A 17177-nucleotide genomic window follows, 5' to 3' on the forward strand; every position below is an offset into this window, starting at 1 on the left:
AGATTTTACGAAGCACTGCTCTTGCTAGGGCCAGAGTAAGCAACACTCCGGGTTGAGATCCGTGAGCTCACCTACTCCTCTGAAGGCTACCAGCCTATGTAGGGAAAAACAACCCACAAAATACCTTCGTGTACCTGTCGCTGAATACCATTCAAATTTAGTCTATGGTTTATTTAAATTTTTATTTGTCTTTGCTAGTCCAGGTGGACGAAAAGTACAAAAAAGGTCTATGGTTTGTGTCCATTGTTTTTCTACAATGTTATTTTTCTGACTGCTGGTGGTGGACGAGAAATTAGTTTCGAGTGAGTTTCGCGTTAGTGTTTCTAGTGTTCGTGTTCGATACTGTGATTTATTAAGAATAGATCACGAAGATGTCGTCACCGAGCGCTGGGAAACGACGCATGGACACCGATGTCATCAAACTGTATCCTTTTCTTTGTTATCGTGATTACAAAGGACTTATCCTACTGTGCTTAGGGCCACCATGTAAATAACTAGTCCTAGGACCATCAGCTGATTGTCACCAGCCTATGTAGAATCGATTAATTTCGACTATATAACATTAGACATCATTATATTTAAATTAACTAAGTTTTCTTTTGTATTTAATTTCTAAATATCGGACATTGGTGTTGGTCGTACAGGCCCGTGTCGTATCTATATATATAACACGTAGATACGTTACGTTTACGCAGTTTTCTTCCGCGTTTAATAGATTGTAATATTTCGTAATTCGTTTTTAAACTAGGCCACGGTCTCAATTGCGTATTTTTTAGCGACCTTAACGCATGGTTTGTAGTTGTTCTATGGGTAATTAAACGCAATAATAATTATCAATATCAATCGTACACACTGGTGAGAAAAACGAACTTTGATGTCTTTGTCATGATGATGAATAAAAAAAATTGAGTCACCTTACGAAAAAAAACTGAAAGTAGGTACAATTCGAGATTTATAAGACTCATAATTCGACTACAAAAAGTATTTGTTCACATACTAATTTAATTGCAAATTGAATCAGCAAAAACAACATTATGGTTCACTGCCCTTGTACACAAAGACGATTGTGAGAAATAAAAAATCAACTTTATAGTGCTTTGGTAGTATGCCAAAGGTTTTGGAAAGAATAAAGATCTGGATAAATAGAGCAATCAGAACATTTATATGCAGTGAATTTTTTTTATCCTCATACTTCTAACTAATGCACACATCGTTTTGCTTTTGTTATCTATTCACCAAAATTTCTAAGACTTGCTCTGACAATGAATTGTCATTACTACCTTTAGTTAAAATGTATTATATTAATGTAAGAAAGGGAAGTAAATTTTTCTTCATTGAGACCATATAAATATATAATTTTTATAAATTAATGTTAGGTTGATTGTTCTAGATTTATGATTTTGCTGTTTCACCCACTGTTATATTATTAAGTAATAGTACTTAAAAAGTACTGAAAAATGCATTATCATTATAGGATGTAATTACCATACTATAATTTTAAAAAGACATTGAAGCAAAATTATTTAGTTTATTCTTATTTCTAAAATATCCAGAATATTCTGGAATGAATCACATGCCAAAATTACACTTCAGATAAAGTGGTGTTTAATCCCAATTATAAATAGGCTTTGCACCTACTCACATACTTATTTAACTTAATTCTGATTAGATAATTAAGAGATATGCCATCAGCAAAGTGTTGAAGTTTATTTTAAGGCATGAAAACTGTTAATAATAGTCATGGGCTGTGCTGTGCACGTGAAACAACATAGATACAATAAACTATTTATTGTTACTGATTACCTTGTTGGTCCAGTGGTGAATGAATACCACTGCACCACCAGATCCAGGGTCTGTTCTACTCCTCGATTTTAGTATTTGTTGAAGCTTGAGTTTACATATTCTTGTTTTCTATATGCTGCCACACCCATAACAAAGAATATATCCAACTTTTTTCTATCATAGAGAACCATTGTCTTAATTTAGGATAGCCTACACTGACTTAAAACTTACTAAATTAAAAGACACTTATCACTACATAGTATAAAACAAAGTAATTTTCTTTGTCCCTATATCCCTATGTATGCTTAAATCTTTAAAACTACGCAACGGATTTTGATGCGTTTTTTTTTTAAAGATAGAGTGATTGAAGAGGAATATTTATATAATATGTATAATAACATCCATTAAATAGTGGAGAAATACTGTTATTTTTGAGGTTTCTAATGTGATGTCGTAAATAATCAATAATAAAATTTCATGTTTCTGAAGGGAAGCGAGGGCGGGTCGTTAGTATATAATAAAATGACTACATTATTTAAAGTAATTTTCCTAGTAGTAATGGGTGCCACTCTCGTGTAAGCAGTAACGTGTTTGAAACAAGACATGCTTCCCAACAAAACTACTGACAACAGTTTTTTTATAGCTTAGATGGGTGGACAGACTTACAGCTCACCTAGTGTTAAGTGGTTACCGGATCCATAAGAGACCAACAAGGTAAATGGCTCTACAAAATATATCAATTAATTAAGCTATCTGTTGGTTAATAAGTATGAACAGTTTTAGATAAGAATGGAATTTTAGTTCATTTGCAAAACGTCATATGTATGGCATGCATGAGCTCACAAGTTTGCCCGTGAGCAACACATAAACTTTATTAACAGTATGTGCGATGAAATTGTGACAGAAATACAATACATCATATAAGATTTTAATCATGATTATTGCTTGAGCAAGAACTGTTAGATATTTGTGACCTGCTAATATGATTATACAAAGAAACATTCTTTTTTTTTATTGCTTAGGTAGGTGGACGTATTCACAGCCCACCTGGTGTTAAGTGGTTACTGGAGTCCATAGACATCTTTAACGTAAATGCGTCACCCAACTTGAGATATAAGTTCTAAGGTCTCAGCATGGGTACAACGAAACGCATTACTGCTTTACGGCAGAAATAGGCAGCGTGGTGCGGACTCACATGAGACAGAGCGCCTACCATCGCATGAGGTCCTACCACCAGTAATTACGCAAATTATAATTTTGTGGGTTTGATTTTTATTACACGATGTTATTCCTTCACCGTGGAAGTCAATCGTGAACATTTGTTAAGTACATATTTCATTAGAATACTGTTGCATTTTTTTGTTCTCGTCAATGAGAATGAGGATGTCGAGAGACGACCTGTAACGAGGTCTACGTCCATGGTATCTTCTCAATATCAAGTAGACTGTGAGATCAACAGCCAACAACTTTACTATTTCTGGTGGTAGGATCTCTTGTGAGTCCGCGCGGATAGGTACCACCACCCTGTCTATTTCTGCCGTGAAGCAGTAATGCGTTTCGGTTTGAAGGGTGGGGCAGCCGTTGTAACTATACTGAGACCCTTAGAACTTATATCTCAAGGTGGGTGGCGCATTTACGTTGTAGATGTCTATAGGCTCCAGTAACCACTTAACACCAGGTGGACTGTGAGCTCGTCCACACATCTAAGCAATAAAAAAAAAACCTATGTAATGAAAAAAGGCAACATTTTTTTAGACAAAGGAAAATAATTTCGAGGTCTTTCCATCCAAAACGATCGAAACGAAAGGTCATTTAATAGTCATTAATATTTTTGAACCCAATGCTGTAAATAAGTTGCGTTAGTATACGCACCAAAGTACGACAACCCTGTCTAGAGTTCAAAAGCAATCGTCTAGCCTACGAAGATAAGTCTACAGTACCCTGCGCGCGAGACTACAAAGAAAGGTAACGGCACTGGGGGCAGACAAACGATGTCAGTCTTCAATAAGGCCAGACGCGTATACAACTTTAAAGGAAACTTTTTTTTTTTTGTATGCCAAAAGGATCTGTTGATTTTTTTATAGCTGTAGCATACGAGCTTGTGGTTGAATGGCTACCGGGATTCCTTTTTTTCCTACCTAAGCTGATGGTCTTGAGAGACCACATCAGCGTAACCGGGCGAGTAGGTGAGCTCACGGGGCTCAAACCTGACGTTGTTGCTAACACTAACCCTGGCAAGAGCCGTGCTTCGCAGAATCTACCACCGAATCGGAAACGCGACCCACTGAGGAGATCCGGCGAGAAACTTAGTGGGTTGTTTCTGTGGGTTAGTTTACTCGCTGAGCCCTTCGTCGCAAGCGGCGGATTCGACGAGAACGATGACTGGGGTCACGAAAGTAAATGCGGCCATTCACTGTTGAGACTCCTTCGTCATGGAAGTAACTCATGAACGTCTGTTACGTATTTCCTTGGAATTTTTTTCTTTTTCTTTTTTTTATAAATATATAAATATTTTACTAACAATCACGCCACGTTAACTGGTCCCGTGATAAGTTCGTAAAGAACTTGTGTTACAGGTACCAGATATCGGAAATAAATGTAAGATTTTTATTATACACATACATATATTTAATATACATCCATAACCCTGGAAAAGACATTTATATATTTTATCATACAAATATCTTCCATTGGCGGGATTCGAACCCGCGACCCCCTAGTGTAGTGACCATGTCACTTACCACTACACCAGACGGACGTTAAATTGTTATTTGCTTGCGGGGTTTGAACACTGGCATAGTTGCTTCACTCGAAATGTCTACAAAGGGCGTTACGACCTATACGCCGCGTCGAGGACAAATGTTACTACAAGGAAATTACTATCAACATAAATATTTTCAAATATAAAAATACATCGGTCTAGTAAATGGTAGATTCGAGTCCATTCACAACACCGATAAGATAAGCTGTGATAACAGCTCACGTAAATTAGCACTGTAGAACGCAGTCGAGCTCATTCTGTGTGTAGTTCGGAGATATATGTTTTGATTTGATCTTCCTAAATGATCCCAAAACTCGTGGACAGTTAGTTCTCGTTTCATTCATTTTACAAGTTTCACTGTCTTCCTGGTAAAATTGATAATGAGACAACCCTGAATAGTTTCAACCTTGTTCAAATATTTCAATTTCATATTTCGCTAGCTTAGTAATCGGTCAATATCGCTCATGCTCATTTGTCTGCTTATCATAGTTACATCGAAAAGTGAAACCTAAAATTAATCTGTTAAAGGTCTTTTTTACCTACGGCTGACAATAAATATGTACTATTTTTAAATGAATTTTATTTTAATTGAATTCCTTTTTAAAATTCAGTCATTGGTTTATTGATTACTGTTTTGTTTTTTTGTACCTTTTGCATCAATATGGACACGATAAAAATACGAGTAATTATGGAATACAAGTTCCGTCGCGGTAGACTAGAAATTCCCTGTCCTGGTGAAACTGGAAAGGCCTCCGGGCCACCAGTAATCATTCAATCATAAAAAAAAAAAATAGAAATTCCTCACAAACGGCTCACAGCATTTATGATATGTACGGAGCGAATACTACAAACTAACGCGTGACTCGATATTAGTTTGAACGCTCCCGACATGGAAATTTTGATCTAAAATATGAACCCCGTGGTCGCTCAAAAAGAAAAGTCAACAACGATGAATCAAAGGTGACAGTTGAAGCTGACGATACTCAATCTACTGCTGTATATATCTAGAGAAAAACAAAATTGCGTCCGTACGTGCGCTTGTTGTGTGTTGCTGACTATCCCGTTTCCATTATGATCTTCTGATCCAGTATGTTACTAACCCTGACTATGGTCTTTTTATTGTCTAGACGGGTGAATGACCTCACGACCTGACGTTACGGGGTTATCAGAACAAAAAGACGTGAGATTACAAATAACGTGAAAACTGCCTATCACCTTGAGACATGATCGATGATGATCGTATTATGTAATTATTATACTAGCTGATCCAGCAGACTTCGTAGTGCCTCAATCGATAAATAAAAGACCTAAACTTTTGTATAAAATAAACAAAAGGAATCCGTCCGACGGGGGACACATCAAAGGAAAAACAAAATTGTTATTTTTATGTAATTCCGGGCATTTCATATTTATTTACCTTGTAAACCTTCTCTGGACTTCCACAAATAATTCAAGACCAAAATTAGCCAAATCGGTCCAGCTGTTCTCGAGTTTTAGCGAGACTAACGAACAGCAATTTATTTTTATATATGTAATAATAATATAATAATAAAAATCATTTATTGCCTTTCACATCACAGAAAATAAAATGAAATACAAATAAAAGAAAAGAAAAAAAAGAGAAAAAGGCAAAAGGAGGTGGCTCAGCTATTGCTGTTCGAAGTTGATAAATCGAGCAGCGCTGATTTTCAGTCACCCCCGTTTCCCCTTGGTTCTTGCGGGAATGAAGGCTAATTACGTGTGTACATACTTAGAATATGGTATAAATTAGTAAAACTAGTAAATTATAAAAATTTAAGAAAAAAACAAAACAAAAATATAGATTTCATAACGACTGTCCCACTCTTCAAACTGGAGTCAATCACTATTTCGCGGCAGCATCAGACAGGCCGGTGGTACCTACCTGAGTGGTGGTACAATGTCAATAGTAATAATGCACATTTTTAAATTGTACAAGTTTGGCTTTCATTACACGATCGAATGAATCTTCATCCCCATACTGTACCAACTTCGAACGAGATTTATTCACGAGAGACGGTTGCAGGGCCGGACTTGAAACTTAATGCCGCTCCTGGGCACCGGAAAAAAATCCGCCCCAATACTGGTATTTTACTTAACTTATAGTTTATATATTTTATTTTTCAAAACTAAAATAACTAATTGATTGCAGAAACGTTATCATATGTTATATATTACAAAAACATAAGTAAAATATTTGTTGTTTTTTCTAACAATTATAAACTTTGCACTAAGGGTGACTCATCATTATAATACATTAAAAAAAAATTAAATTTATTTAATTCCAGAAAATAGAAAAATCGATTATTATTTTAAATGTCCAAGGAAATAAATTGATTAAATCATTCTGATTATAAATTTTTACCAAAAGTACCAAAATTATAATTCACAAATAATGGATGAATTGAATTTGTTAAATTATCAATTAAACAGAAAATTATTAATTCTAATAGAATTACTTAATTATATTGAGCAATCTTGATAAGATAAAAAAGAAATTTCACTTTCAAAAATTTGCCGCCCTTGGCACTTGCTCCGACTACCCCTAGTGTAAATCCACCACTGGATGTGAGCATTTTTAAAATTAATATTTGGCAATTGTAATGCGTGTGTGTGTACTGTTAACCATTGAAATTTCTTTAACTAAAACTATACAGTATCGAAAGCAAGCACGAAGTGACAATCCTGAGCGGCCTTAACGAGTTCTGCGTGAAATTCTTCGGACCTCCAGGAAGTGAGTACATGTTTATCCAGATCTATTATCTACAACCCATTATTATAAGCGAAACGTAAACAAACTAACTTCGTCCATTTCTCCGAGTGCTTCGGTGGGCTTATCTCGGCAAATGGCCGCAAACCAATTCGTGTACAGAGATAAACTCTGGTCAATATATAAATTTATGTGTTTATAAAAATTATTACTTACTATAAAAATTATTACTTACTTATTGGTGGTGGGACGTCTTGTGAGTCCCCACGGGTAGGTACCTCCACCCTGCTTATTTCTGCCGTGAAGCACATTGTACTGTTAAAAGTGAGACCTTACAAATGCTGTCTCAAGGTGGGTGACGGCATTTACGCTGTAGACGTCTATGGGCTCCGATAACCACTTAACATCAGGTTGGCCGTGAGCTCGTTTATCCACGTAAGCAATAAAATATAGATTATTTACAATATTCAATAATTTATGGGGCTAAATTTTATTATGCTTTTTAATTATGCTGCGCATTGCCGTAGGATTTATAATTGGCTGTTGGTTTTATATTGCTTGGTCTACGGCTCCGCTAACCACCTGGTGGGCGATGAGATCGTTTGCCTATCTACGCATTAAAAAAAGGAGTTGTAAACAGGTTACGTCATAAAAACCGTTGAATAACAAGGCTTCAAAGTTCAAAGAACCACACTCAATAAACAAATGTCCAAACGATTTGTTAATAATTCTTGTTAACGATCTCGTTTTGCTCAAATTCAATTAGAATATTCTGAAATCAAACGGTCGAATCTGTATTGAAAGATATTGTAACTTTACTGATCGTAGGTGATATCGTGAATATGCACTGGTAAATAGTATTACCAATCTGCCTGTTTCCATCGCAAAGCAACCAAGAATTAAAACATGGAACATTCTTATACAATACTAATCGGGACTCTACTGGCTGTGGCCTCAAGCAGGTCGCGATCTTCGTCTCCACATTTTTTTGTTTTTTTTTTTTTATTCTTTATTAGAGCCATACCTATTAGGTTAAGTCGGCAAATCTCCCCATTTAATACTATAAAAAATGCATACCATGTCTGCCACACGTACATAGATAATATGCGATACTGAGCCCGTATTACCGCCATTAAAAATAAGAGGTTTTTTTTTTTTTTAGGGGAATTTCAGCATTTTTGAAGTAAGGTGTTTGAGACTATTAATAAATGCCAGTAAAGATATATTCTAATCTACGTCGTTTGTTTTATAATTTAAGCGCCATACGAAGGTGGTGTGTGGAGAGTACGCGTGCACCTTCCCGATCATTACCCCTTCAAGTCTCCGTCCATCGGTTTCATGAATAAGGTCTACCACCCCAACATAGATGAGGTGTCGGGGACCGTGTGTCTTGACGTCATCAACCAGGCGTGGACTGCCCTTTATGGTATGTCTTTGTTCTCTTTTATAACTTCAATAGACTGAAAAGCGGCCAGGAGATTTGGTGGACACGTCTATGCCACTGCCTATCATTAGATACTGCCTCGATATCATCCCTAGAAGTACATTTTGTACCGCCGGAAGGGAGCTCCTTTTGAGTGACAATTAACGGCCGTCTGGTGTAGTGGTAAGTGACATGGTCACTACACAAGGGGGTCGCGGGTTCGAATCCCGCCAAGGGAAGATATTTGTATGATAAATATAAATGTCTTTCCAGGGTTATGGGTGTATATTAAATATATGTATGTGTATAATAAAAAATATTATATTTATTTCCGTTATCTGGTACTTGTAACACAAGTTCTTTACGAACTTAGCACGGGACCAGTTAACGTGGCGTGATTGTTAGTAAATATTTATATTTATTTAAAAAAAAAAAAAAAAAAAAAAAAAAAAAAAAAAAAAAAAAAAAAAAAAAAAAAAAAAAAAAAAAAAAAAAAAAAAAAAAACGTGGGTGCCACCGTCCAGCATGTCATACCATTAATACTTAAGATGAGGATAAGATATGTGGTACAGGTGAGTGATAAAACGGTTTTTCGTACAGTGACTGTATGAGAATTAAACCAACATGGTCTGAAATGGTACTGCGGGCCTAATTGACCTGATTGTAGTTACTCTACATGGGTAGTACTGAATTGAAATATTTTCATTTCGGTGTTGTAATGTACATATTTGGAAATGAGCAACAAGTATCTTGCCCATTTTTCTTATGGTAAAGTCGCGAAGATTTGAATTCGCTTGTGAAGATGTACTTCAATAAAATTATGTAGTCTCTAGTTTAATTATAGTTTTACAACCCGCTGTCTGTCTGACATTAATATTCCTCTGGAATCTATGCGGCTTGGTATATTAGTAGCGGATTTAGTGCCAAAGTTATCGGAGTTAGACAAAGCGAAGAAGGACGCAAGCAAGGAATATCATCATTGATTGACTTAACATGAGTTATGAATCAAGATACCATTCTGTATTTTCCGCTGGCTTGAATATAATACATTAGTGTTCACGGTTATATAGAATTAACCCTTTGAGATTCAAAATCCACACGTATTGGACATATAGTTTAGTCTTAGGACCACAAAGGGTTAATCGGTGGATGAGCTCACAGCACCGCTCTGAGAAACGTGAGTGAAGTCTCAGTTGCGTAAGTGCTGGCCCATACTTCGAACCAGAACATGTCATTAATCAGCATACACCAAGCCACCAACAACGACGAGATGTTGCTTCATTTTGGAAGTCGCAAAAGCGTATTGGTTATGCATTTCCTTAGAAAAATAACAGTGCAATCTGCAAGATTGTAACTTGGCATTGTACCACTCGAGTATACCGAATCCCTTGTCCTCAAGCAAGACGGCCTGGACAACTAGTCTGGCGATGTCGGATAAGGTTCTTGACCTCCTGGCGATGACGGATAAGGTTCTTGATCTCGTCTGTGTGTTGCAGACTTATCGAATATATTTGAATCGTTTCTGCCGCAACTGCTCACCTACCCGAACCCGATCGACCCGCTGAACGGTGACGCGGCCGCCATGTACCTGCACAAGCCCGAGGAGTACAAGAAAAAAGTCTGTGGTGAGTTTCCTTACGACAGGAACAACTATAATATGGTCATATAGATCGGGACCACACTGCAGGGTGATGGCCAAGTCTTCATAAATCTTAATATCCACTTTTAACGTCACAGATGTGTCTTATCTCTTATCCAACACTCGGTCATAGCATCTGATAAGTGTAATAATATCTTGCTCGTTTTTATTTGAGAAAACAGTTTTCCTATTTCTGCCGCGATATTTGAAGGGTGAGATAGCAATTACTCACGCTGTCGTCTGGGATCTGACAATCGCTTAACACAAGCGAACCTACCCATGTTAAATATATAGGAGATCATCGTCTCCATCACTGCTGAGCAAAGAATGAACCTAAGTCGTCTAAATGTCCACATTGCATCACTTTAAAGTGGGTGGCGCATTTACGTTGTAGGTGTCTATGGGCTCCAGTAACCACTTAACACCAGTGTGCTTAGTGCGAGTTTTTTAACGTTCTGGATAGCGTAATAGTTAACCCTATTTTATATGCAGTTGGAACAGCGCCCCTAACGGCAAACGTAGGCAAACGATTCCATTCCATACAAATATGAGTTAACTTTTACGCTATCGAGAACGTTAAAAAACTCGCACTAAGCACACAGGCGGGCCATAGCTCGCCCACTCACCTAAGTAATTAAAACAAGGGTGCGTGTACTTGTGTACGCGCGTAAAAAGTTATACTATTTTTATTAAATTTATTTCTTTTTTTTTTAATATTAAATAATTAATAATAAATATTTAACGTTAATAATTTAATAATATTTAGTATGAATTATATTAAATAATAATTTTGTCATTTATATTACTAAAAAATGAATGCTAATAACACTTTTTTTACGAGTGTACATGCGCGAAAGTTCACCTGCGACTATATTCAGACTCGCCAAGTTACGTCGGTCGTATTGTAATGAGCGATTTAGTGAGCAACTTCATTTCTGTTAAATTTGTGTCACGGTGCGCGCGCATCGTAAAATTTCACTCTCATCAATTTTTCATAACGCGCCTAAAGTATAACTTCAAAAAAAAACCTCAACCGAAAACTTTCGGGTTCGCAGACTACGTTCGTAAGTTCGCCACAGAAGAAGCGTTGCTAGAGAAAGACGCGATAACAGGGGTCGGGGCCAGCGCCAACAAGGCGAGCAACGGCAACGACTCGGACTCGGAGTCCTCGATGAGCGACTTCAGCGAAGACGAGGCGCACGACATGGAGTTATAACACAGACTGGCCCGGACCGCAGCCCGCGCGAGGCCGCTCACCGCCACCGCTCTGTGAACGCGTACGAGAACAATAAAAACGTTCGTTGATTCGAATTCGAATTGTAACGGTTTTAGTTTTCGAATTTCGAACCCGGAAGTCGCACTTTTTGAAAGTATCGTTGAACAACCGTATCCGTTTTGGCTTGTTTCGTTTTGTATTCGAACGACAAGAGATTGAATATAATTGTTTCTTAAACTATTGAGATATTAAAACTATATATAATTGGTGTATTCAATTTTCAGTGGTCTATTAATTTTTTTCGTATCAAAATTCGTTTTGTTTCACTCTAATGTACTTACTCAATGTATTAATCCAATTACAATTTAAAATAATAATACTACATGACACCAAACAAAACACTAAAGCACTATAGTGAGATTAATGTTGTATCTGTATTTGAATAATAAAAATCGCTGCTACAGATAATATTAAGATAATGGGGTTGCCAATAAAAATATTTTTCCACACGCAGAGAGACAGCTTCAAAAAATATATATATTGTAAAAAATAATTAAGGATTCGATCGTTTTATGTAGAAAAGTTCAAAGTCACTCTCTTCTACGACTAAAGAAAAATTTATATTCATAGCGTTAATTCGGAAACGTAATTGTAATGAAATTGAACGTACATTGTTTTCTAAAATGAAAACGCCTACCGTGTTCACAAGTGCTCACAATTAGCAGTTGGCGGCTGAGTTTAGTGCTGCTCTGTAGTATAGGTACCCATAACAAGCGTCAGGGCTCCCATCAGGAAAACGTACTCGCACAGTTCCGCGTTGAACCATAAACTTGTTGCTTTATAAATGAAGGGCTGTAAATATCCTGGTAAAATTAATACCGACCGAAACGCGTTCGCAGGTGAGTTTGGTCACACAATGAATCTTGATAGGCAAATACGAACTTAATACTGAAGTACGTCTGCCGCGGACAGCTGTCAACATGAAGTCAACACAAAACCACTACGGCCTTTTAATCCTAAAAGGTACGTAAACTTTTGCCAGATCATCAGAAATATATAAATATATATTTTTTGGTTGGTTCTTTTCGGCATAACGCGGTCGGTGTGTAGCGATGTTCTTGTATTTTTATGGAATTGTAAAAACGGTAAACGGACCCTAGGATTGTTGGTGATTCGTCCTTAATAAACGAGGCTCGTGATGAAGCACGGCCAAGAGACCGGTCACGAGGTATGGTCCCGGGTGCTAACGACCAGAAAAGGGTGGCTCTTCTCCAGATACATCTTCCCCGTCATTCATGGTAGTGTCTTTACTGTCTTTTTTGTTGTACATTTATACTTTACCCGCATGGAATACACTGTACTTTAAGTGGCTCCAGCACTGGGTAAAAAGTGACTTGTGTTAACGCCCAATATTCAAACTATTTCCATCCCGATTATCGTTGTTTTTTTGTTGTATTTTTATACTTTACCATATCATTAAATAAATAGGTACCTGCCTGCAGGTCTGCCATAATCGTGTCACTGGACCAGAGCACCGGCTGTCTTTTTCATTAGGCCACTAGCCCTGTCTCATCTGCGATCCGGTCATAGGTCTCTGAACGCTTGGGGTTATTAGTCGATAGAGCTTCGATATAATTCGATATTTCGACTAAAAAAAATAAAATAAGAGTAATCAATTTAGAACGCCTCTTTTTTTTCGAATTTATGGACATGTTAAGTGTCGGTTAGCACTTTGGGAAGGTGCGAGTCTGTACCGTGTTTCGTTACGAGCGAGTAGAATACGCTTTAAGGTTAGAAGCAATACGACAGTCGAAGTGTTCACGTTAAATCAGAGAATCTTATTGTAAAATGGAGAAATTGTAATATTAGATATTTAGGATTTTAAAGGTTTTAAAATGTAGACGTAAAAATTATTTGAGAGAGGCTGCGGTCGATTTCTGGCCCCTGAGCTCAAACCGCTTCAGCCTTATCTGTAAGGCAATGTTTACGAGGAGTGCATTGTCGGTCAACGCTTTTGAATAAGCCTTAATTACCTTATCTTTCTTTTTTCTTCCACGGTTCCGCATGACGGAATGGGGAGCTTGTTTACACTTGACCTCACGAAAATTGCACACACTGTAATGACCTCGCATTTTGCATCTCGTTGATTCTGCTTTGCTTTGAAAGAATCTGAACGTCTTTACTTCATATTGAAATCTTGTAGTGGTAACTCGTCTATGATCGTAGACTGATGAAGCATGGCGTATCTGCAACACCTCCCCCACAACCCCGGCGCCGCAGCCGCCCCCCGTTAACGTGACGTACGCAACTTGCGACCACGAGTCTGTGGGCTGATCAAAATGGCCGGGATCACGAGTTTTTAAAGTACTTCTTCCGTTTTGTTATCTCTTTGAAGGAGAAGGATTAGCGCGCTTATAGATACATTTGAAAACTGTCTCAGTACCGTTCACAGAGCTAGTAGCTACGGGCGCGATCGATCTAGTTACTTGTACATAACTTAAATATGTCCGACAATAGAGTTTATCGAACTTAAATTTACTAAACAGTGTAAAGGAACAGTCAGCACTATCTCATAGGTATTAATGTATTTTTTATTATTATTAATAATTAATTTTAGTCTTAATTTCGTTTGAAAGAATGTTGTTTGGTAATCGCGCTTCGTTACGTGACGATGAGCCCGTCTCGCGGTGTAACGCAGCTCTGTTAGTGCGTCCGCACCGAGCGTCGCTGTTCGCAGTTAGCTTCGTACGAATATTGCTTAAATTAGGTAGCGCATAAAGTCGAATTTACGTTGTACAAAAACTGCACTTATAACTTTGACTGTGGGGTTTTTTTTTTTGATGTATTAAAATTAAATTTGTAGATTAACTACTTAAATGAATCTTAATCTGCAAATAGTCGTTTAGATATCAATCGCATTACACTAGAACCGATTATGATTTGAAAAGTATAAATCTTGTACATTCGACTTTATACCTTAATGTCGAGCAATAACGTTTCGTGCCTCGCGTGAGCGGCGTGAGCGCTTATCTGTCGGCGGACGAAAAAATAAATATAATTAGCATATCGTTGATTTGCAATTCAATAGTAATTACCCGTACGTGTAAACAAAGATGAATAAAAATCAATTGTGACGCATTTCGCAATGTTTCATGACCCGTGACATTGCACACGAAGGTTCGTGCAAATTCTCTAAATTATAATTTTTTTTTTCTTTTGAATCCGTATTATTGAGTTAGATCAGCGCGTTATATTCCTGGAATGTTCACGGCAGTATGTTGATGGTCTCAGTGAGCGAACCATACAGGAAATTTAATGAAGATTTTCGTTATGGCAACAGAAAATTTTAGTTTGTCTATAGTCGCGAAATACACGATCTGTGATTGTTTTTTTCTTCCTTATTTCCAGTTGTATGTTCATTTGTCAATAGTGTTTTTTTTTTTATAATTGTAAAACATCGTACTTAGTATAATTCATAATTAAAAGATTAATAATTTAGTTGTTTTTAGCTTGTTTGGGCTTTGGACACCGCCTTTTTTTACATCTAGAACATAAACCATGATGTGAATATAATCTACTGTACATTTGTAACATAGTAACGGGAATTAACGCATTTTACCTTTAAAAATTTGTCCCAATATTCTAAAAGATAGATGCAAAATCTTTTTAAAATAAACATCTATAATCTTAAGAAATCTGTATTAAAAATCTTGCAAATAAAAAACTGGAACACCAATAATATTGTTGATTAAAATTATAGGTACTAGTCTCATAATTTCGACGTCGTCGGGTAATAATTGCGTTAATTCCTAATATTTTGTTATTCAATTAAGCAACCAAAATAATTTATGAGTAAGTTTGTAACGCTTGTATGAATGTCGGCGGTGTTGCAAGCAATAGAGAAAAATTCGCTGTACACCAAATAATACTAGCATGAAGAGCGCTGATTCTGTCGTTTCCTGGGTTTGCTTGGCATAAATACTTTTAACACAATGTACTTTTTGTTTGAAGAACATAATGCCACAAATTTAATTGATTACAAAAAAAAAATCGCCCATCACTTTAAAAAGCTTTAAATGAAAACAAAATAATGGATTTTAAATTTATTCTTCAAATATTTTTCAACATATCAATTTTTCTTTTCATTTACAAAAAGCTTCAATTAAAAAAAAAAAACGTTTGGACACATAATAGATCTCTCAGTCTATGACATGTTGCGAACTAAAAGTGTTGCAATTTGTATATTTAAGTGAATAGGGTTAAACATAGATTTTAAATTAAAAAAAGAAAACGAAAAAAATATATTAATATTATAGACATATATTATCTTCGAAATAATAAAAAAAAAACTAAAAGCCATAATAATATATTTTGGTATAAGAAAAGAATAACGTAATTTTTTGTCGATGGTTGATTTTGATAAGATTCCGTCATGTCCACCCCTGCTTTATTATTTTGATGATATTTTAATATTTTGACAGTGAACTGTTGGCCGTAAATAGTACATTTTGAAAGCAAATTATGTATTTTTAATATTTGACAATATGGTGTTCCGATGTCGCTCGATAAATGTACTGTATGAGTTCCAACAACGGTTATGCATGTTACAAAATTATATTAATAACCATTTTATTTCTTTACATAATATAATAAAACTTACGTTATTTTAAGTACATTTGCGTTTTATTTAGCCCTCTTTTCGATTTCTTACTTAACACTTTGTCTGTGGTCAATGAAACTTGACAAGAATGCAAATATAAAATTGTATGGTTCTTGTCTTTTGTTTGTTTAGTACATGTATGTGTACTTTGTGAGCAAATACCGTACAGTACCAGGCAATAAATATTGCACATCGATATTTAGAAAGAGACAGTCGTCTAATTTTGTTTTTGTTGTAGAGCGTTTCTTGTGTGCGACGAAACACTAATGATCCGGTGTCTATGGAGACTAAGTGTCAATTAGGTGATGTGCGACAGATATAACGCTCTACGAAGCAAAAATTAACCGTCTCTTTCCCAGGGTCGATGTGCAATATTTGTCGCCCGGGTACTGTACACACTATCAAGGACTAAAAATGTATGAGATGAATCCTAGAGCGAGTTTACGTTACCTGACCGAATTTCTAACTTTAATAAACCGTCGAGTCGGGAATATGTTACAATCGCCTCGGCTGGTTGCCACCATGAAGAAACAAGCGATCTTGTTTGATGGGCTGTTGTTGAGACGTGAGGTCCCCCTTCTGTGCCCCCTCACGCAATGTTTGCGGACATCAGTGCACTCAATCCTTTATCGTGGAAGTATTCGCGATCATGCCTTATGTATCTAGTTAGACATGTGCTCATTTTTGAAGTGAAACTTCTAAAGCGACTTCCAACAAGGTTGCGTTAAACGTTTAACGCTACCGTGGAATAGAAAGAGACAGAGCGAGTGTGAATGCGTGGAACTCGAACGCACGCGCGTAGTATTAAAAAATTATTTATTAAAAAAAAATAAGTTATTTAAAAAAAAAATGTATACTTATATATTTATTTTTCTATCTATAATTTAAAAGATATATAGTATAAATGTTGAAGATGTCGCATTTTTTTATACACAGCATTCCCAATTACAAGAGCTATCTGATTTAAG

At 36.4% G+C, this 17177-nt stretch overlaps 1 protein-coding gene across 1 annotated transcript; it reads left to right on the forward strand.

Moving 5' to 3' along the window:
* Positions 1-159: 159 nt before the first annotated feature.
* Positions 160-16222, forward strand: LOC101746104 (ubiquitin-conjugating enzyme E2 H). Its single transcript, XM_004926579.5, has 5 exons — positions 160-424; positions 7219-7295; positions 8530-8697; positions 10191-10319; positions 11389-16222. Exons 1-5 carry the CDS (start codon positions 372-374, stop codon positions 11547-11549), a joined length of 588 nt encoding a protein of 195 aa, XP_004926636.1. The 5' UTR covers positions 160-371; the 3' UTR covers positions 11550-16222.
* Positions 16223-17177: the final 955 nt, after the last annotated feature.

Source organism: Bombyx mori, chromosome 27 (genome assembly GCF_030269925.1).
Source record: "Bombyx mori chromosome 27, ASM3026992v2".
Classification (NCBI taxonomy): domain Eukaryota; kingdom Metazoa; phylum Arthropoda; class Insecta; order Lepidoptera; family Bombycidae; genus Bombyx; species Bombyx mori.